We start from the raw sequence: 22,051 nt of genomic DNA on the forward strand, positions 1-22,051 counted from the left end.
AAAATGTTCTGCAGGTTTTTACAGCTCAACTTGAACAAAGAGAGCCCACTGTTTGTTGATGATTTTATTATTAAATAGAAGACACAAAAATAAAAGTAGAATTTGAAGATGACGACCATGATATTTTATTTTTAGCTGTTACAGTATGATCATAAGGCCAAAGAGCAAAAACATCTACCGGCACAATAATAACAGGCAAATCACTTAAAACCAAGTCATACTGTACATACTATGTGACACACTCAAGAACAGTGTATTGTGTATTGAGGTACCATAACAAGTATTCTGCAAGATAACAACACATTTGTTGTCTCAGAAAAGTGCATTTTTCAGATGGGAGGTGTGGCCATTTTTCTGGAATGCATATTTGTCCAGATTCAATGGTCACAATAAATATCAACTGTCATCAGCATAGCAACACATACAGTTCAAGAGCAGCCAATGAAAGGAGGTTGTTGAAAATAGTGCATCACGTTGACGTACACATGCAGTGTGTTCCTGAATTTGATAAACTGTTCATTAGGCGTTTCTCTCAGAAGGTGGAATGAACTCCAGACCGAGGTGCGTGAAGATTTCCTCCTCTGATGTGGCTTGAAGATATTTTCCCTGAGGGAAAAAAAGTACTTTTTTTTTAAATGTAGTAAATCCATAAACGTGTCATTTATTGTAGTATTGTGTGATGATGTTATTTCATTTGTTATTCATTCTTTTTGTTTACAACATTCTGAACTGCATCTTTTTTTAAACTTTCACAATTGCAACTAGATGGCACAGGTCATGTGGAATTGTCCTTGAGTATTACAATGTTTATCAAGACACATTAATGTGTTGATTAAAATACTACATGAATAAACAAAAGCAGTTTAATGTATCTACTGCACCTGTTTACTGTCGTACAGAGCATGGCTGTTGAGGGACATGCGTTTCTCCTGCCCCGCCCACCGTCGCAGCTCCCTCTCAAACAACTGGAGGAAAAGTCCAATAAGCATTAAGAGTCACAATGAGTTACATGTCAATGGATCTGACTGAACTTTCACCTTTGACCCCGTCCATCCGAGCTGAGCAAAAGCAAACTGGCTAAAAGGAGACACCACCAGGTCCACTCTGATGGCTCTCCATGACTTTGGCTCCTTCACTTCTTCCTGGACCTCACTGTGTGAACCTTGGCTTTGACTAGTCTCCCGGTGCAAGACTTCACCAGCTCTGCCATCACACACGCCCCCAGCAGGTTTAGGATACAGAGACCCCAGCTGTTTCAGACTCTCTTCCCTGTCTTTTGGTAGTTTGAAAATGGAGAAACAACGTTCAAATCGGTCCATGTGAAATGAGGCCAGAGCAGGAGCGTCCTCAGACTCCACATAAGAGTTCCTGGTCATTTGCTGGTACAACAGGAAACCCTGCAGAGACAGAAACTCTTAGATTGTCCTCTCACAGCAAACCCTCTTGAGCAGCAACCTGAGTAATTCTACCTTTGAGTCGAGCAAAGAGACCACTTTAGTCATGAGACCCTCCTCTTTGCCCTCCTCAGGGTGAGTAATGAGGAAGTCCACGTCGTGACCTGTCTGCTTTCCTCTGAGCACAAATATTAGTTCAGTTAGTGATGATAAAAAATACATAAGAAATGACTTGGTCCTTGGTAATGATCACAGTTCTGTGAACTCACAGAACTGTTTTCACCTTCACTCGACAAGTATTTTTTTCTTTTACACATGATACTCATTGGGTGAACCAGCAGCAGACACTTCTATTTTCTCTCCTTAACCTCAGTGTTACATTTTACATATATTTTCAGTGCTGTCAAAATGAAGTTGATACACGTGTTGTCATTTACACACACTAAAGGAAAAATGTTTTAGTTTCACTGAAGGACCTGGAGCTTAAAATACCATCTCCACTTATCATGTGTTTGCTGAGGCTTCAACTTCAGGTCAGATTGTCCAGCCGGAGTCAGACCAGACCTACAGACTGTAGGTCAGTAGTAGGTCTACAACCAACAGGTTGACTGATACTACTGTTAATTGAATTGTGAGAAGCTGTAGACTGAGGGCAACAGCTACAAGCCGCAGGTACAGTAAATAACTAAAATGTTTGTTTTTCTCTATAGACATTTTAAAGCCGTCCCATGTGTGTGTGAATACTCAACCATGATCAGGTGTTTTCTCTCTAACCTCCTGAATCCTCCTGTGAGAGCAACCTGTGATCCTGGCAAGACTGAATCCACCACCACCTCCACGATCTTGCTGATATCGTCCGCCTCTGCTTTGGACACTGGCATGTTGAGGTCTTCGTAGTGCTCCAGTCCTTAAGAAGACAACGTAGACATTCACACATCAACACAGACACTGAATGAAAACCAGAACACACGCAGAAACATCAGAACACACACCAGCTTGTTGAGTTCGAGTGAGTGTGTGCCCAGATTCCCGTAACTGCTGAAGGGTGTGTATACCATCTCTGATCCACCGGTCTGCTGTTTTTGCCCCAACTCCAAAGATGCCCGTCAACACCTGCAATAAATAAATCTCCACAATCAGAGAAAACTCCTCAAGTCACTAAACTACCCTTCTAAAAAAAAACTCAAAACCAAACAATAACAATAAAAAATGTTGACAAACCTTTAGGGCTTGATATCGCTCAGACTGCCTCAGAGATTGCACTTCGTCTGATGCTCCATTCTCCAAGATGTCCTACAAGTACGGAGGAAAACTACATGTTTTTTTTTTTTTTTTGCATAAAAAAGACAAAAGACAATTCACTCACTTTAATGACTCTCTGTGAATGTCCTCCAAGACAGGGCAGTCCCTTCAGCTGCTTCATACTAGTCACTGCTTCAGGGAGGGCCTTCAACACAGCTGCAGCTCGACGAAACGCTACACCTCGTCCATCTTGATTACTGAGCTCAGCATTTTCAGCCAGGAGTGACAAAGCATCCTGGGAGACAGAATACATTCCAAACATTATTTAGTAATAATACATAATATTTAATAATACATTATTACAAATGATAACTCTGAACACAATCAAATAAAGTAGATGATTATTAAACCTAATCCAGTGTGTGTGTTTTCTGTACTTTTCCTTTTATTTGTGACTATTCCAAATGACAAAACTATTCATATAGAAAAATATCTAGACATGTATACAATTATGCATAGAATTTCATATATATATATATATATATATATATATATATATATATATATATATATATATATATATATATATATGCATACCTACATGTAGATATACTGTACCTATGTGTATGTACATCCATATTTATGCATATACATATTTATGCCACAGGAGTGAAACTTGTTTTCAAATCCTGGTGATATGACCTGTGTGTGTTCACAGACATACAGTGAGTATGGGGTTTTTGTTGTCCATGGTGGTTCTCCTTTGACAGGCATAACTGGGCATTGTGAACACAGCAGCCTCTGAATCACTTTGCTCCTCCTCCTGGAGGACACACAGAGTTGACAAGACTATTGTTTTCTTACTCAATTATTGAAAACCAGGATCTACGTTTATGGTTGTCATTACAATTAAATATTGTAAAGATACTAAATTATACACAATATAATTTCAGAGGAACAATGATGAGGAACAAGCAAATAAATGTGTAATGCTTTAAACAATTATCAAACAGTCTGGTGTTAGATATTATATGACTGTGTGTTTCTGAGAAAAGCCACAGTACTGTGAAGTGTTCAGTAACTTGACACACCTGTAGTCTATGTCGGTCCAGGATCTGAACAGGATGACCTGAATGCATGCTCTCTGTGAACCAGCTGATGTCCAAAAGGTGAAGTGATGCCTGGTGTCCAACTCTGTCCTGTGAGTTCAGCCATGTCCTGACCTCATCACCAGAGTTGTTCTCAGCAATGATATGCGTGACCGTTTCACTGTAGGGACATAAGGACACTGAAACACACATGTTCACATGACTATAACTGTATGTGATCCCTTCAGAAAAAAACTAGAAAATTGGACCATACATTGGCATCAGTTCAGTGTCACAGTGGAGAGAGAGAGAGGGAAACATTTTTTTTACTGTTAAGTCACTGAAATGATCCCAGTGTGGGACAAATAAAGAGACTATTAAAAGTGAAAGCTAATAGCTATGTTCCTTATTTTGGAACCACTGACCTAAAGCATACTTAAACACTGGAGTGTGGATCTTACCTCAAAATCTCCTCCACATGAAACCCTTTCTTACGACCCAGCTGTGTGAGGAAGGCTCTTCGACTGGCTCCCATTTTCCTTTCCAAAAGGAACAAAACCGCATCAGGAAACTTGATTGTTGCATTAGCTTTGCTGCATTTAGATTCAGTGTTAATCTCAGAAACTTTTCTCCGCTTTAAAGGCACCATAGTTCAGGCGTTGTCTTATAACGTCCTATCGGAAAGACCTATGATCAAGTATAATCAGTTAATGTTTGAAACTAACAACGAGACACTTCAATGGTGAACTGTCTTAATAACTTTCATAATAAATTCAACTCAAACCTAAAATTCTTAGTCAGTAAGCTTTGTAAGCTTGTTTTCGTAAAACCTTTCTATAAAATATATAGTGCTACCTATTGAACATCTTAGCAGCCTTCCTATATTTATCGAGATTACCTGACCTCTTCAAATAAAATTAAAAAAGCAAAACTATGCACAAACGGAGCCGGATGCAGCTGTGTCAACCACAGGACATACATCTTTTTTCATTTTCAATCAAGTACCTCCTACTGTAGTCTTTGATTGGTTGGGCAACATAAAGCGCGATTATTGGTTTAAAAACTAAGAACTAGGAGGCCTAAACCAATTAACAGAGAGTAAGGCGGGTCATAAGTGTCCCACAGGTACTTCACCAAAATAAGTCCGTCAAGAAACAGTATGCTGTAAACTGCTACGGGCTTAATTCGAAACAGCACAAGAAACGAAACTTAAAATGTAGGTGAAGTCATTCATCAAAAAAGAAAAAGAAAAAAAAAAGATTTGAGCAATAGATATGTAGTTAACAGTTTTGACTAGAATAAATAATACATTCTATGAGTTTAAACTAGTGATTAGGTCATTGATACTCAACCTCGTGATTCAACGGTAACCATTAGGTGATACCAACTGAACTGAATTATTTGCTAAACCTAAGTAAAATGATTCGGCAAGTCACGTAGGAAAGAGACAGCGCTGAAAACCCAGACACATTTCTAAAAAGCGTAACGTCAACTGTTATTATGTGCTTCCACTATGACCAACCTATAAGTGCTTACAAAATTCATTTAGGTAATATGAGTTAAACAAATAAATATCTGTATTCCTGATTGTATCTTATAATAATAAGATATACTGTATATACTTATAATAATAGTATCTTATGATAATAATAATAATAATAGATTTAAAAAATGAGATAGTCAAGATGTCAAAAGTCTCAAGACCAAGTCTATGTTTGCTTTGTATTCATAACTTTAAAATGACAACGTTGTTTGTTTGTTTTACGCATCGAATACGCCGTTTATCCCAGACTTTAACTGATGAGGCATGAAAATTGTATAATGCCCATGTTGTACACTGTGTTCTCGGCCGCTTCCCCGCCCACTCTCTCTGTGTGATCATATGATCTTGACTCCACTTCCTCAAACTGTTTTTGTTCAGTCTGAACAGTCTCCTCTGTCGTCTGCAACAGCAGCAGGAAGCTATAGCTACCGAGTCTCTGACACAGTTCGCCGGTAGTTAACGTGGACATGGAGCAGCAGCAGCAGCAGCGGCGGCGGCAGCAGTCCTGTGGAGGTGGTAGCGGTGTCTTGAGCGTCATGGCGGGCATAGGTAGAGGCGGAACCCGGCGAAAGGGACACACTGCTGCCCTGTCCCTCTTTGCTGTACTCTCGGTGTTGTTCACCTGCTGCGTTAGGTGCGTGGATGGCGTTAAACCCAGCAACGTTGTTCTCATCCTCACCGACGACCAGGACGTTTTCCTGGGCGGGATGGTGAGTGTTTGGCCGAGATATTGACAACACATGTCCGCTTCTGTGTGGGAGAATGGACGATAGATGTTTGGTTTAAAAGTTTGACGTAGGCCTATTCCCGTTAGGACATGCACACTCACTGGAAGAGTGTCTCAAAAACAAAGCTAATAATTACAGTAGTAATTAAAATTAAAACTAAAGAAGCAACAAGGACACATTATCAGTGGTTCGATCTCTGGGCTTAACTAATATCTTATTTTCCGGGGTTTTCATGTTCTTCCCATGTTTGCATTGGTTTTCTTTTGGTTTTCTGGTTCCTTCCACAGTCTTAAAACATTAAGGATTCACAATATTTTGGTGTTAGGCAAAGGACTGTTATTGACTGTCTTGGCTGCACCTTTCAGACTAAACTACTTTTATGTTACTTTTGATTCAAATTTTTTCTAGGCTTTACTGACTGTACTTTACTATCTTGAAAAACCAGATTAGAACTGAGTAGTTTTAAACTTGTATTGTTCCACTACAGTGGTGGTTACAAATCTAGCACGCGTTCTCTTTTTGTAGATAGAACTATTTTTTTTCCCTCTCCATGTTGATATATTCACTGCCATTTCCTCAAATCTCCATTAACCTGAATTGAAAACACAGTAATTCCTAGAAAACTGGTAATTTTACAGATCGTAAGAAAATGAATAACAAGTAATTTAATTTCCCCCCAAAATTGAAAGTAATTTGTACCCACCATTGTACACTATTTTGTCTATGCTCAATAGAGCACCACATTAAAGTCGTTTTCAAAATGGATAGTCACTCTAAATTAGTTTGTGCAAAATTTGAATACTAAAATGACCTTAAATGCAAATCTACTCCAGCTCCAGCTCCCTGTGCCCCTGTAGAAGACTAAAGGTTACATAATTAATTAATTAAGTACTTTTCGATGTAAAGTCTAAAAGTTGGTCTTCATGTTCATCGAATGTTGAGACTTGTGGGACTTTATGTATCTGACTCTGTTCCTCTTTCTGTTCTGCAGACACCCATGAAAAAAACAAAAGCCCTAATAGGAGAAGCAGGAGCAACATTTGTCAACGCTGTAAGTACATTGGCCTGAAAAATGCAACTCTGCAGCCCTTTTGTTTTCTGTTATACATTACATAAGTAGACAGTGTGTGGTACTTTTACCCTTGTTAATCTGTCTAACCGCTGATATTACATGTGATCTCTAGAACTAAGAATTCACAGTAAAAACAGAACTAAGTGAACTTGTAAAAAACGTCTTTGAGAAAATGCGACTTAAGGTCTCTACAGCACAGTTTGATTCACATCTTGTTGGAACAGTTGACACATACCAGAGAAATTCATAACAAACTTCTCTAATGACACAAAAAAGGCATGTGATACTTTATCATGTAATATTACAATATTGCTGTGCTAATATTCGAGTTATGAAACAAAAGATTTAGATTTAGCAATCTAAGCTTTAACAATATGTGCTAATATTGAGCCTTGTTAAAGCTGCACCAACCACAGGGTGGTTTTACAGTCTCTTAAATAATCATTTAGTATCTTTAGGCCTAACAATCACCCAGAGTTCCACCCATCACCGCAGTCTATTTAAATGTCATGTTAGGTTGCATCACAGTGGATTGTTGTTACAACATCACATACAATAGGAAACGTTTGTAGTGAATTTACAGTGTTGTACAGTGACAACATTTATTACCCTTTCAAATTATTGGTCATTTTATAGTTTATTTTATTGTTCAATGATTATGTTCTTACAAAGCATCTCTCCAGGGTGATATTGACACCTGGAATTTTTTCTTTTGACACCTGTAATGCCTGAGGCTTCACGTATCACAGCTGACCCCCGCCTCCTCTACTGTTACACCAACCATCTCCTTGTCCTCTTCGCTGCATCCATACATCTTTTCTGGTCTCTTCTCTTTCCTCTTTCTTGACAACTCTGTCCAACATCTCCACTGCCTCTCCTCAGCACATGTCCCAACCATCTTATCCTCACCCTTGGTTTCCATCTGATATATTTATTTCCAATCTTGTCTTGATGCAAAGAAACAAAATTAATTTACTAAATAAAATAAAACATTACATTTATTCTGACCACCCCTGTCCTTTTTCTCTGTCCTGTAAAGTTCACAGTGACGCCTCTGTGCTGCCCCAGCAGGAGCAGCATTCTGACGGGGCAGTACCCTCACAACCACGAGGTGAGGAACAACTCCCTGTCTGGAAACTGCTCCAGTCCTTTGTGGCAAAAAGGTCCCGAGTCCATGGCCCTGCCCGTCTACCTGAACAAACAGAAGTATCAGACATTCTTTGCCGGGAAATATCTCAACCAGGTTTGGACACATGAAGACGCAAGACCTGTGAATTTTTATGAAAAGATAAATTATTTGATTTAATGATTTAAATCAGTATATTCTGAGTCTGATTATTATTTCAATGGCACTTAAATTGTGTAGTTTCAGTAATTAAGTCAAGCACCAGTTGAAGCACTACTTCCTTTAACAGTGCGACTTTAGTCTTATTAGGATAATTGACTGAACAGTGTGATTAATCATAATTAATCCACAACCACCATGTGCTTAGACTGATTTAAAATGTAAACCATTGACAGCACTATAATACAGTCTCTTAAATCCACATTATAACTTCTTTAATGATCCTCATGTAATCATACAGGTAACCTTGGGTCAGCAGTCCCACTTCACTAAGACGCCTTAATGAATAGTACCACGTCTAGCCTCAGTACAAGATCTGTAAATTGAGAGTAAGAATGAATGGAAGGTGTAAAAACATGTGTGTTTTTACTCTGTCTCTCAGTGTGTACAGTGACTCAATCTGTATTTTGATTCCAGTATGGTGTGGGAGATGCAGGAAGCATCACCCACATTCCTCCCGGCTGGGACCAATGGCATGCACTGGTGAGTCCCACAAACATACATGTTAACACACACACACACTCACAGAGTACATTCACTTAAAACAACGTGTGAGTACTTCAAAAGTCACAAACTGTTCTATAACTGTTCATTTGAAGGTGGGGAATTCGCAGTACTACAACTACACACTGTCTGTAAATGGCAAAGAGGAAAAGCACGGGGACAGTTACGAAAAGGACTACCTCACCAACCTCATAGTAAGTTGTCATTTCACTCTCAGAACTCAGGTGCCATGACCATGTCCATGTGCTGAGCCTCCGATTGGCTGGGCTGGGACGTCGTTATGTATGAAAGTATCTTTATCCACTGCTGTCGCAGAAGTGTTAAAAAAAAACTTCGAACAGTCTTTTCCAGTCTGTCAGCAGTCCGTGGGTTAATCATCACCACTTTCTGGCCGAGTGTTGTTGAAGAGTTTAGAATCAGTTGTGGTGGTGTTGAGTCAGTTTCTCTATGTCATGTGACCGCTGTGCCATCCTCATCAGGTGATCCACATGAATGTTTGTGCGGCTGACTGCCAAGTATTTTTTGTGTGAGAGTTAATTTTCCTCTCTCCTTCACCCTGGGGCCAGTCCTGAGCTGCAGCCAAGTCAGTGCTGTGTCAGCAGAAACGACTGTACACGTCAATGTGGATAAAATAACACGTAGGATTATTTTTAAACAATTATTTCTAACCTGATGGAAATATCGATTCCCAAAAACCTTTGCTCCCCCCTCATGCCGACACAATCAGATGCAGTTTTGTTTTATTTTATCTATATTGATGCCCTTTGTGTTTCTTTATTAGTGGTGCTGTACTGTAGTGACTTGGTGCTGTAATGCTGCAGTCACATAACTGAGGGGTAACTCAGGATCACTAGAGCCAGCCCTGCATATAGGCCTTGTCACAGATGAAGGTTTTGGGTCACGCATAATTAGGCCACTGAGGGGTGTTTTCAACTCATCCTAGAACTCTTTGATTGACCCAACCATATTTTGTTAGGTAAACCTTTTAGATTTACTTCTAGTTTCATGGCAACCATGCTCTCAGTTTTTTACTGAGTATGTGGATCTAATATGGATGAAATTGAAGGCCATTTCTTTTACTCTTTGTCACAAAGCAGTTTTTTTATCTGACACAAAGGATCCTGTTGTCGTTTTGTCAGTATTTGTGTTGAATACATTTTTTTCCTTTACTTTTTTGTTTATTTTGTTTAACAGGCAAACCGGTCACTTAAGTTCCTGGACGACCGCAGCCCCCAGCATCCCTTCTTCCTGATGTTGTCTACTCCGGCGCCTCACTCACCGTGGACAGCAGCTCCTCAGTACCAGAAAGAGTTCAGCAATGTTAAAGCTCCTCGAGACGGCAGCTTTGACAAACCAGGAAAGGTACAATATTGTACAAGATTCAAGTATTTCCTTATTTTTATTCATTGTTCAAATATCCATCAACAACAAATAAATACAGACTTCCAGCATTGAATGTGATCTGCAGACTTTGACAATATCTTCCATTCATGTTTCTTCCCAGGATAAACACTGGCTGCTGCGTCAACCTGTCAACCCCATGTCAAACAGCTCACTGACCTTCTTGGATGATGCGTACAGAAGAAGGTACGGAAATTATATTCTCACTTTTACAGCCAGGATGTGTTCAAATGAAAACATACAAACATGCCAAGACACTCGTCCACGTCAGGGGTTACATCCCAGAAAACAAAGTCTACACGCCAGTTAGAATGAGTGGAAAAAAAATTATCATCTCTAGACTGCTCCTTTATTTGAATGGAAGTAACAGTAACAGTAAACTAAGTTTTGGATTTTGCTGCAGGTGATCCTCAAGTGCTAAACCTGCTCTGCATAAAGTTTTGAAATTATTCGTTTTTTCAGAACTTTATATTTGTTTTTATGTCGGTGATATTTATTTTAGTTTCCGGTCTAAGTTGTGGCACAAAAGAAAGAATAAAGATTAGGTTTACAGATTCAAAAGAAACTCATACAGGCCTTCACACCTAATGGAACATAAAGGCGTGAAGTTTCTGATTGCAGCCAGATTTCTCTTCTCACTTTCAGTTCTCTTTCTATGTGTTTATGTGAAATTACTCTGACCTTTAGGAATTTTAGCTAGTATGCTTTAACTAGTGTGAAGCAGCCGTTGAGCCGTTCCCAGTTCATTGGTTTCGTTAATCACAGACATAAATTTTCCTTGTACATTGACAAGGAAAATGCTGTGAATCACCAACACTGCTATTAACAAAATGAGGCCGGCTGCAGCAGAGTTAGCCCATGAGTTTAGCACTTCATGGACTGTTGAAGGTATGACCTATAAAAGCATCATTGATAACGCAAGCGCTGCTCTGTGGCTTGAAACCCATTAGGATGTTAATTAATTAGGCTACACTAATGGTAACAGGTAGACTATTATTCTGCAGCTGTCCCAACTCTGAAGCAGTGGCAGCGTTAATTAAACAGTGGTGAGCTGCTGCTTAATTAGTACTAAATGAACATAGGAGACCCTGGAGGACGATGACGATGATGAAAATGTTTAAGTGCTCGTCCTTCCTGCAGGTGGCAGACGTTGTTATCTGTAGATGACATGGTGGAGGTGCTGGTCAAAAAACTGGACAGTATAAAGGAGCTGGACAACACCTACATCTTCTACACCTCAGACAACGGCTACCACACAGGTCAGGTCAAACTTCACCTCCAGCTGTTGTAATAATATTATAATATTATAATGTATTATAATAATAAGACATAATATTATTATGTTTAGTCAGACTTTAGTCACACTGCTCACTGTCACCACCTCTTCACTGCAGGTCAGTTTTCTTTACCCATCGATAAGAGGCAGCTGTATGAGTTTGACATCAGGGTCCCACTCTTGGTCCGGGGTCCTGGCATCAAACCGAACCAGACGTTGAAGGTAACCTGTCATGTCACCTGCCTTAACAGCAGCTTTTAACAGCTTCTAACTTTAACTTAACTCTAAGCTTTTATATGTGTTGTGGGTTCAGGCTCCAGTACTGAACATTGACCTGGCTCCAACCATACTGGATATATCTGGGCTCAACCTGTCGTCTGCGCACATGGATGGACAGTCATTCCTCGGACAGATGGTCAGCTATTTTTTTGTTTTTTGTTTTTTTTCCTCAAATGTTCTTAAAGCTGTGGTCAGTGCGTCGTCTTTTGTTGAATGTCTGCTGTGTGACTGCTGTCAACGTCCACATCCTTTTTGACCGCTTTGTTAAATGAACACATTTGGAGGTGAGACCGTGTTGTGACAAATTGGTTGTTTGGGGAAGAGCATAGAAAGAGTTGTCTTTTTATTGATTTATCAGTATTAGAGAGAACAAAGCTAAGGAGAAACTGTGGGTTTTGTTTTCTCTGTTGTTATACATATGTGTACCGATCATGTGACGAATGCACTTTGGGTCCAGTGAGTGGATCTTGTATTTAAAAAAAGATATGACATGACTTCACATTGAAGATGTCATTTTCTAAATACTAACTGAGTTTTTTCTCTTCCAAGGCTCCATCACTACGTAACGCCTCCACACATCCTTTCTTCCTTATTGAATACACTGGAGAAGGACATCTAACAATAGATCCTGCTTGTCCTAAAGTAGGCCCTGGACTGTCTGTAAGTACAGCTGGACGTCTTTCATCTTTATCTTTTATTGCATCTTAAATCTTTGACAGACAAATCACAAAATTGAAAACTTTACATCTTCATCCTAAACTGTAATAATCCTAAATTGAATTCCCAAAAGAAAAAATGCTTTTGTTCAGAGAGTCTCCACCGTGGACGCCTGGGAGACGATCGTGCCACATACACTCCTGAAATGTCAGCAAAGACAAAATGAGAACAGAGTATATCAGAACTGTTGAGCTGCACTTGAACTCACCACCATACACTTGTAGTGGTCAATTCAAATAGTTTTTATGCTTTTTCCATTAAAGACTAGCGTTGTTCAGAGGTGCTTACCTGTGTTTGCACATCACAGACATATAAAATAAAACACTGAATTTTCATTGTTCATATTTTCAGCACTGTTTCCCAGACTGTGTGTGTGAGGACGCCTACAACAACACATATGCCTGTGTCAGGACCCTCGACAGCCAGGATGACCTACAGTACTGCGAGTTTGCAGACAGCGAGGTAACGTGACGTTTTAAACTGCCTTCTCCTTAGTTGACTTTAGGAGTTTACAGCTAACAAGTACCTGAAAATAGTGGATAAAAAGTACTCGAGAAATGGGGTCAAAAAAAGCAGCAAATAGTTTTCTTGATCATATGACCATGTCCTAAATGTATGTATACAACAATGAACTGGTGCCTTTAAACCCTAAAACTCTATTTTTATCATTCTATATTTGTAAAGCAAGGCGTTCTGACGTGACAACAACCAAAACAAATTACAGAGCAGTATAGAAATATGAATAAAGGAAGGATAGGAAACATACATGAGGTGACGCGGTCTGCCGTTCCCACTGAGTCACCATCAGAATGTGTTGTGTGTGTGTTACCCTCTCTTGTGTGCATGAGTGTGCCTTTGAATATGTTGTCTATAATCAAACTGGTCTTTGACACAGAAGAGGTCGAGGGACCTCTGTGTTAATGTGAACTGTGTATGTGTGTGCATGTAGGATCGTACCCACCTGTGTGTGTTCCTCAGCAAACCTTTTGTGTGTGTGTCTGTGTGTGTGTGCACTAACAGCACTAAAAGATCCAGTTGGAACAGTAAGATGGAACAGAAAACAGATATGAACTGAAAGGAAATCATTTACCATGACATGGATGAAATCTCCAAAAAGAAAGAGGGGAAAAAAGATTCCTGTGGTGATGTGTTTGTGTTGTCCACAGAACAATTGCAGAGAAGTTTGATGTTGACATATTTTCACTACAGTAATGACCTTTGAACCTTGATCAGTGAAGTAAGACAGACGTCTGTCTTAATCCAGGATATTCTTGGGAAACCAGTCTTTGACACTAAAATCAATTTTTCTGAACTCTCTTCTGCTCAAAATGCTTTTGTTAGCCACGATTAGACAAAGGTACTCAGTCTGTCAGAGTCAGAGTCAGTGGTGCCGACCGTGAAGCTTCATCTGCAATCCCATGAAGTATTGTTGATGTTTCAACTCCAGTGACTTCTAAGGCACTTGGATCTGGTTTTGCCCAGTATCAAAGCTTGTTTTTTTCATGCAAGACTGTCTGTCCGATCAATTTAAAGAAGTGATGCATACATTTCTGGTGCTTGTGGGGTTTCTCTCTGATTAATACTCATTGAAGTACCCTCTACTGTTGAAGGCAGGAGGTGGAATTGATGTACTTAAAGGTTTTCCCAACACAACTGTGTTGAGTTCTCGTATTATGTCACACTTTTTTATTAGTTTGGCTCATCCTGTCATTTATGTTCCAGAGTGACTTGATTGTAAAAATATAGCTCATATCATCTATGGCCACAAGAGGGCACCCTTATTGTGGGACTTATCGTGACATGGACGTGGATACTGCTACTGCAGTAGTACAAAGCAGTCGATCAGCAGGGAATGAGTGGAGTAAATGTAACTGATGTTGAGTCTGACCACAGTCCACTAGAAGAGGAGGCAGAGCTTCATCTTCCACTGGAATTGGTGGAGTTGTTTGGAAGTGACACTGATGAATGGATTCAGTGATGTGGAATAAGATCAGGAACTAGTTGAACTTGTTAGCCTGTTATGTTTCTATATTTAGTCACTTAGGTTTACAGGTAAATTAAGTCTCTCCAGATTAAATGTTTGTTCTTTGATCCTCATGAAATGAACTTTTCAAATGTAACTGTGACTTAAATGTGTTTGATGCATTTTTGAAAGATGCGACTAACACTCCAGTGCAACAGACGGTCATTTTTGAAGTGTGTGTCATGTAGAGACATGTCATGACCACCATTTTTCTAACGACACAGAGCTGACATTGTAGTTCTGCATTTCTACAGCAGTAGGTTAACCTTGACCTACTGGCTTGTCCAGTGACATCATGTGGTGATGAGCTGTTTTTTTTTTTTTACTGTATATATGAATAAGTTTGTTCTTCACTTTGTCCTCAGTCGTTTGTGGAGGTGTACAACCTGACCACTGACCCACACCAGCTGGAGAACATTGTGAAGAAGGTGGACCCTGCAGTCCTGCAGATCATGAACCAGAGACTCATCAAGCTGCAGTCCTGCGTAGGTGACAGCTGTCGTGGTATCAAGTAAAAAAAAAAGAGAGGGAGATTAGGCTTCAGAGGGTTTACTTGTGTTTCCAATCCAAAGATGCTGCCAAACACCCACTATATCCCACCCGTGCACCTTTCTCCTGCGTGATTCCTTCAGGGTTCTTTGTTTTTCGACCCCAACTGTTTCCAGTTGAGCCATTTTAATCCTGGACTTCTCTGTAGTGTGGGACACCACACAGTCATATGGACAGTAATCAGTTGCCGTGATGTAGTGGGTGGTGTTGATTATTTGTAAGAGTTAGTATTTTCATACCTCCGCGCTCTGCATTTCCTGGTCCTTTGCCACATGCCTCCTTCACTGCCGACTCCTCTGTCCTCTGCCTCGAACCAGTTTGATGCCTCACTTTTGTGAAGGTCGTGGTTGGTCTGCGTTACTGATTCCACATTAGAAATGTGAACAGTGGATATGTGAGGGAGAAGTCGGTTTGTCTTTTCAAAGGCTGCTCCAGTATTAAAGCAAAGGAAACGACCAAAGGCTGCGCTTTTCTGCAGTCACAGTTTCTTTTCTTCGCAACTTGAAAATAAACCCATGTCCTGTCATCTCATTATAAAGCCAGCTGTAGGCCCAACTTCAATGATGGAGAACAGCTTACACAGAACAGTCAAAAGCAGAGGTTTTCAACATGGGGGTTGTGGAACTTTTTGTTGAACCATAATTTTTTCTTCCCACAAATTTGAAAGTCTTTGAACATACATTGTTAGTTGACCAGGTGTGTTTATGAAATGGTGTCACAGCCGCCCTGCTCACACTACCTTGGCATGCTTCATATATAAACAGGAATATATGAACTTAAAAAAAAAAGCAAGTTTATACATGGCAACATAATTTTATGCTGCTGTTTCATTTTCACACCTGTTGGTGTTGACGCAGCAATGGTTATTAATGAAAAACCATTCAAACAAGCTCAATTTATTATTTAACATAAATGTGGAAATGTAATGGATATAAACATAAACAAAGCTGCCAGCTTGCGTCTAATGCTAAGTTAATAAAATAATGGGTTCAATGGATGGATGTTATTGTTTAAATTTAAGATGTTTATATTTGTGGGGGGAAAAGGGTGTGCTGGGTTTAAAACGTTCAATTGTCTAATGAACCTAAAAAAAAATCCACAGTCCTGCTGTAATACCTTTGTGGATCCCCTAGGTGTCGTGAATCTCCTGTTGAAGACCTATGTAGTTGTGGTTCTCTGCTCCATCAGTTTGGCTGCCCTAACCCTGGACTAATGTAGAAGCCTTTTCCCCAGCAGCACCCTTAGTCCTAAAGTCTTTTATTTATTCAGGCATGTCGTGACATTTTTGCAGGCTGACTGAGAGCACGGGTCTGTCATTGTGACAAGACTAGGAATTAAACAAAAACAAATCACAAAAATCAATAAAACAGGTTTTACTGGTGAACGGTTAAACTGGTCTGAACTACTGTTCTCCTCACTGTCCTGTCCTTTACTATCAGCGTTAGGAAAGAAGTAAGAAATGTAGTGTGGTCCAGTTTTCAGAGGAATGTCAACCACTCCCCACCGGTTCCTACAGCCATTTCTCTTTATATTAAATCTGTTTAAAGTGTGTGTTTTTCCCGGTTGTTATTGTTGTGCCTCTGATTTTAAACCGTACGAAACTGTTTGAAAATACTTTTAATCTGTGTTTAATTTTGGACAACAGTTTACGGCAGGAGCGGTGATGTTGTCGGAGGATTTAAAAGAAAAAAAAGTAGGAATTGCTTTTGAGAGGACGTAGTAAAGGGAAAGCCTGTGTGGTCTCTTGTGCCTTTTTGCACTTGCAAAGAGCATGTGCCTTCAATGTGAATGTAATTGCACTTTGATTAAACTGAACGAAATAAAAGCATATAATTAATTGTCATTTGTATATCTTTACAGAAATATATAGTAATAAAAATGTGGCTTGCCAACAGTGCTATTTTCTAAAAGAAATTATTTGTGGATCATTCTTAATATGTTCTGTTCATGAACCATTTCAGAACGTCTCCTGCTGTAACCACGCCCCCATCCATATCTATCTATCTATATGTTGTCTATCTATCTATCTATCTTTGAAAAGAAAAAAATACAGAGGACAAGACATGTAATTTCTATATGGAAATGGAAACAAAAAATCCTTCGAAAATTATTCAATTGTTATATATTGGATGTTAGAACTGCCTTAGATGTTAGAACTTGTTAGACTCGCCTTTGTTTTTGTTTTTATTTTATTTCATTTTTGCACTCTGCAGGTGAGTGCAGCGACTCCTTGGATTACTCAGGCGGTTCCATGTCTCCAGCATCTACTGCAGAGTCTAATAGTTCTATCCTTTGTCCAGAAACTACGTCAGGACCAAAAAGGCTCCAGTTCTTTATTGCAGCCTTTGGTCCCTGGTATAGAAACCTTGTTAGAGGTGTCTGATGTGGAAATTGTTACAACATGTAACAGGTTGATAATGAAGCTGGTTGTGATAACATCAGTCCTACAGTCCCACTGAACTGTGCCTTTAAATGCAGATGTTACAGTCCAGATTATCCACATGATAACTTCTGGCTCTTCCGGTTCTAAGTGATTTTTGTTTTACTGTTGAGACCTGTCAGGAGCTGCCAATATGTTTCCTGTGTGTGATGTGTGAACTCCAAAGCATTTCCTACACCTCTTCCTAACAGCCTCATTAACCTCTAAATACGGGTTTAGGATCAAAGGCCGCGTCAGCGCTCACACCTCTCGCCGTCTCCTCTCTCACAAGCGCTCTGTGACATGTGCTCTCACCTCATGCAAAATGTTGGGTTTCTCTCGTAATGTTTACATGTATCTTTGAATACAAGGATTCAAAAGTTGTTGAACTCCAGCACTAACTGTAGGTGGATGTGTGTGTGTGTGTGTGTGTGTAGTGTGAAGACTTGTATCTGAGGATACAATGATTGAAGTTTTTTCCTGGATTCTACCGTTAGCACGTCTCTGTTTTTGACACCGAAAGTGTGAAAGAAAGTTTCTGAAGGACAAGAAAACACGAGAGTAAAGTTGTCCTTCACTGAGGAGGCAGAGAGTCTGGGCCGCTGAAGAACAAAGGGGAGAGGATGTAGTCTGTGAAAATGTAAATGCATTTGATCTGGTGATGAAGGATGTGAAACAGAGGCTCCTGGTTTTATTTACTGACACAGAAACAAAGCTGGTTCTTTAGACATCGTTTGTAGCTCTACAATTCTTGGTTCCCTAACTGTGTGATTCCAGACAAAGTAAAAAACAAAATAAGACTTTAGAAGTGTGCACAGCCACTGTGGTCTCAACTGTCGGGTCCTGGTGTTGTTCAAAGTTTAAGATTGAAAGTGCTGATAGAAGAGAGCAGACACCTTGGTTCCTCTGCCTGATGATGATGATTGACTGAAATATAGAAAAGGTTGGTTTTTTTTTGGTTTCTCAGCAGTTTGTGAAGCAAACATGAAACATGTTTTATAAATAAGACAGTTGTCAGTCACCGGGGGCGCTGCCAGAAATTCTGGGCCCCATGAAAGGATATGACTATGGGCCTCTATGTAACACACTGAAGTTCATGAATATATTTTATACATACTGTGCAGAATTCACTATTATTATTATTGTTGTTGTTATCAGAATGACTAATCATTTAACATATTTGGATATAATTTACTTGTGGATATTCTATTTGTGGTGGCGCTTTGGCCCAGAAGTAATGTCTCTGTCATTGGTGTGGAACCCCAGGGTTCACCTCCTGGGCAAGTTCGAATCCCAGTTAGGGTGGTTGGTACCTTCCAGTGGACTCACCACCCACAGGAAGGTTCGGGGCGGTTGGTACGGTGCAGTGTGATTTGGGTGGCAACTGCTGCCCCCGCGACCCGGTAACAGATGAAAATGGATGGATGGATATTCTATTTGTATATAATATTCTGATATTCTCTTGGAATTGTGTCTGTGCTGTGTTAGCCAAGCATCTCCAGACGGTGCCCATTGTCCAACAGGGCACAGGTTTATACATTTTGTAGCGTTGAAGTCAGGTGTATGATCACCAACAACCACAAACACTCAGTCTTTGTCATTGAGAACAGTCCTTAGCATAAAGACACATTAGGGGCCCTTGAGGTGACGGCGTGGCCCCTACACACCCTTCTGGTCTTTCTATATGGAGTTCGCATATTCCCTCTGTGTGTGTGTGTGTGTGTGTGTGTGTGTGTGTGTGTGTGTGTAGTGTAGTGTAGTGGTGGTCGGTGCTCTTGCCTTACAGCAAAAACATAATTGGTTGCATTCCCTGTGTCCAAAGACAGAGTCAAATTTCCTCTAAACTGAACAAAGGTAAATAACAGTGTGAGTCAATGGGAAACTGTGAATGAATGTGAGTACTGTTTATAAAAGTACTGTACTGCAATATTTCTATTTCTCACCAGAACTGTACCACAGTTCTGTGTAAATAATGACGGTAACAACCTGAATAGTCCTTCAAGTGTCGGCTCACTGAAACCACCAGAGCCATAGGTTGTTTTTCCTTGGACCTTGAGGCAAACTTTTAATGTCACAATCTGAGGAAACGGCCCCCTGTGTATCGCTGCCCCTCCTCCCCCCATTTGATAAGTCAGGAGTCGCTGTGCCTGCACGTCCACTGGGACCAGTCCTGCTGGCCCCATCAAAGCCCAGGGAGCCTTTGATGAGCTTGATAGGGATCAATAAGACAGTGGAAGAGGCCTTAACTGACTGTGTTACAGACGGGGCGGGCAACTGCTGGAGACTGCCGGCAATGAAGATCAATGATTATTAGGCGTCATCAGCGCCTTCATCTGCATAGAGGAATCCATTCAGGAACGGTCAGAGTTGGTGCTTGATGTTGGACTTTATTGTTTTTTCTTCCCCTCTCTTTGTGTCTCAGGACACTTTTAGTTTCAGTCAGTCTTGAAACCGTCCGTTTGATATATTCCTTTGTAAACATCAGTTTCTGCATAAAACAAACAAAATGGAAGAACGTTATAAAAATATTTCTTGTGAATTTACACTCGTCATTTCGTAAATCTCAAGACGTTAAATAACATGACCTTTAATCTTTCACATTTCCCGACTTAATTTAGTGCATGTAAAATTCTAAAATTGTTATTGTCAGTACTAGTAATATATATAATATATACACCATTGTTTTTGATGTCCAACATTAACATAAAATATAATTTTTTAAACGTTGTCTCTAAGACAAATTGTTCTGTGTGTTGTCCAGTACCTCTGGTTAAGAAAGAAATAATGTTTGACACTTGAAACCAAATATAATCACTTTTGCACAAATTAAAATGTTGACCTCATGGCAGCAAAACAGTTATATGTTGTTTTTAAAATAATTCTAAACAATATTCTTTTTTCATATTTGTCCTGCGACTCCCACGTGTCTCTGCTGTGGTGGGATTACACCGCCTGAGGGTGTGGTGGTACAGGGGAAGAGTATTGGTGGTTGTAGTGGTAGAGGTGAGGAGGTGGGAGGGGGACAAGGGAGGGGGGACGGGAGAGGGGGAGAGGTGTATGTTTGTGTCTATAACAGAGCAACAAACAGGGCCATTACAGATGAAAGAGTCTCAATCAAAGATGAAGTCAGCAGGAGACCATTACCTCACAGACAGCAGAGGCCTGAGTGTGAGGGCAGCACACACACACACACACAATCAGATATAGACACCTGCGATGAATAGACTGTGCAGGAAAAACCATAGTTTTAAAATGAGTTCTATAAAAATGTTACTACTTTGTGTGTTTTGATAGTTCCTGGTCTGAAACCTTTTATATCATTTAATTCACGTGTCAGTTTTAGTTGCTGTTTAGTTCTTAACCTCTACCTCCCTGTGATAGAACTGATGTGATATATAATTAATTCAATTTAATGCAGAAAAAATGTAGCTTGTTTAAACAAAAAGACACAGAAACAAAACAGTTGTTTGTTCAGAAACATGAATCAAACAAATAAAAACAGTTACAGACTCTAAAATGTTCCAAACTCTGGGTTTTTAATTTCTGACATTCATTTTTTTTACCACTTATTTGTTAGTGTTTTAAAGGGTTTTACATTATCCTAATTCTGAGGTAAATCATTATGTGGTTGGTGAATGTGAGACATCAAAATATTATTTATCCGAGAATTAAAACGCACTTTTGCCAAAACATCACGTTTTTCCCCAAATTGTTTGTTGTCTTTGTTAATAGGTGTTATATTAATAATGATAGTTTTTTAGATTCATTTTTAAATGTTCTTATGTGTAACTTATGTGTATGTGTTTCAAATAGGGACAAGCCACTTCTGGAAACTGTATCACCATTAAATCCTTCACATTTCTTACACCAGTTCATCACATATACAGTAGAAACACATTCACACCAATAGTCCATTTGGTTTTTGGAACAGGGGGTGGGCAGGGGAGGGGGGGGGATAAACCAGAGTAGCTGGAGAAACATCCACCTGGTATCTAACCAGTGATCCAGGCTCCCTGACCACAGTGTCCACATACTTCACAGCAGGTTTGGCCAATGGGAAAATGGAGATTATTAACATTGTAGACACAACAGCACTGTATCGTGAAAACATTTCACACACACACACACACACAAAATAGTTTCCCTCTGGGGAGAATACAGCATTTCCTATGCTGGGTCGCCACACACACACGGAGTGACAGTGACTACTGGTACAGTAGAAAGTTCAAAGAAGTGCTGATCACGTATTCTCTCTGTGTCTTGTATAACGGCCTGGATGAGTATTGGTCAACCTGCTCCTCCTCATTATCTCCCTCCTGATCTGAGACATGCAGGACTGCAGCCCTTTGATGTAGGAGCTGGGTCGGTGGCTCTCGGGGGTGGATGGTCAGGCAGAGAAGGTCTGAGGCGGACAGGGAGAGCCAGGATATGAGACCAGGACCCAGACAGACGCTCTGTGTTTCTGTCCCTT

The 22,051-nt window shown here is 40.0% G+C and overlaps 2 protein-coding genes across 4 annotated transcripts; one reads left to right on the forward strand and one right to left on the reverse strand.

The window, feature by feature from the left end:
* Positions 1-49: 49 nt before the first annotated feature.
* Positions 50-4,712, reverse strand: polm (polymerase (DNA directed), mu). The gene is made up of 11 exons (XM_008325157.3): positions 4,186-4,712; positions 3,728-3,905; positions 3,361-3,459; positions 2,761-2,931; positions 2,616-2,687; positions 2,387-2,507; positions 2,169-2,301; positions 1,470-1,572; positions 1,038-1,397; positions 882-965; positions 50-606 (listed from the first exon to the last, which is right to left on the reverse strand). Exons 1-11 carry the CDS (start codon positions 4,371-4,373, stop codon positions 520-522), a joined length of 1,596 nt encoding a protein of 531 aa, XP_008323379.1. The 5' UTR covers positions 4,374-4,712; the 3' UTR covers positions 50-519.
* A 139-nt stretch (positions 4,713-4,851) lies between these two features.
* gnsb (glucosamine (N-acetyl)-6-sulfatase (Sanfilippo disease IIID), b) lies at positions 4,852-17,056 on the forward strand. 3 transcript variants are annotated; one of them, XM_017038692.2, is made up of 14 exons: positions 4,852-4,940; positions 5,677-5,977; positions 6,987-7,046; positions 8,107-8,310; positions 8,830-8,895; positions 9,012-9,110; positions 10,111-10,278; positions 10,421-10,503; positions 11,458-11,576; positions 11,712-11,815; positions 11,907-12,008; positions 12,422-12,532; positions 12,941-13,051; positions 14,978-17,055. In XM_017038692.2, exons 2-14 carry the CDS (start codon positions 5,735-5,737, stop codon positions 15,125-15,127), a joined length of 1,620 nt encoding a protein of 539 aa, XP_016894181.1. In that variant the 5' UTR covers positions 4,852-4,940; positions 5,677-5,734; the 3' UTR covers positions 15,128-17,055. The 3 variants fall into 3 exon arrangements, with proteins under 3 accessions (XP_016894181.1, XP_008323376.1, XP_008323375.1); XM_008325154.3 differs by having other exon boundaries at positions 4,923-4,940; positions 5,646-5,977; positions 14,978-17,056; XM_008325153.3 differs by lacking the exon at positions 4,852-4,940 and having other exon boundaries at positions 5,366-5,977; positions 14,978-17,056.
* Positions 17,057-22,051: the final 4,995 nt, after the last annotated feature.

The sequence above is a fragment of the Cynoglossus semilaevis genome, chromosome 14 (genome assembly GCF_000523025.1).
Source record: "Cynoglossus semilaevis isolate Cse_v1.0 chromosome 14, Cse_v1.0, whole genome shotgun sequence".
NCBI classification, from domain to species: domain Eukaryota; kingdom Metazoa; phylum Chordata; class Actinopteri; order Pleuronectiformes; family Cynoglossidae; genus Cynoglossus; species Cynoglossus semilaevis.

Bases quoted from the DNA above. Each gene is read 5' to 3' on its own strand.
- gnsb (XM_017038692.2), top strand. From the start codon at position 5,735: ATGGAGCAGCAGCAGCAGCAGCGGCGGCGGCAGCAGTCCTGTGGAGGT. The intron at 5,978-6,986 runs GTGAGTGTTTGG...TCTGTTCTGCAG, and splicing joins ACGTTTTCCTGGGCGGGATG to ACACCCATGAAAAAAACAAA. The intron at 11,577-11,711 runs GTCAGGTCAAAC...TCTTCACTGCAG, and splicing joins AGACAACGGCTACCACACAG to GTCAGTTTTCTTTACCCATC.
- polm (XM_008325157.3), bottom strand. From the start codon at position 4,373: ATGGTGCCTTTAAAGCGGAGAAAAGTTTCTGAGATTAACACTGAATCT. The intron at 3,460-3,727 runs GTGTGTCAAGTT...TGTGTCCTCCAG, and splicing joins TGGACCGACATAGACTACAG to GAGGAGGAGCAAAGTGATTC. The intron at 966-1,037 runs GTGAAAGTTCAG...CTTTTCCTCCAG, and splicing joins TCGGATGGACGGGGTCAAAG to TTGTTTGAGAGGGAGCTGCG.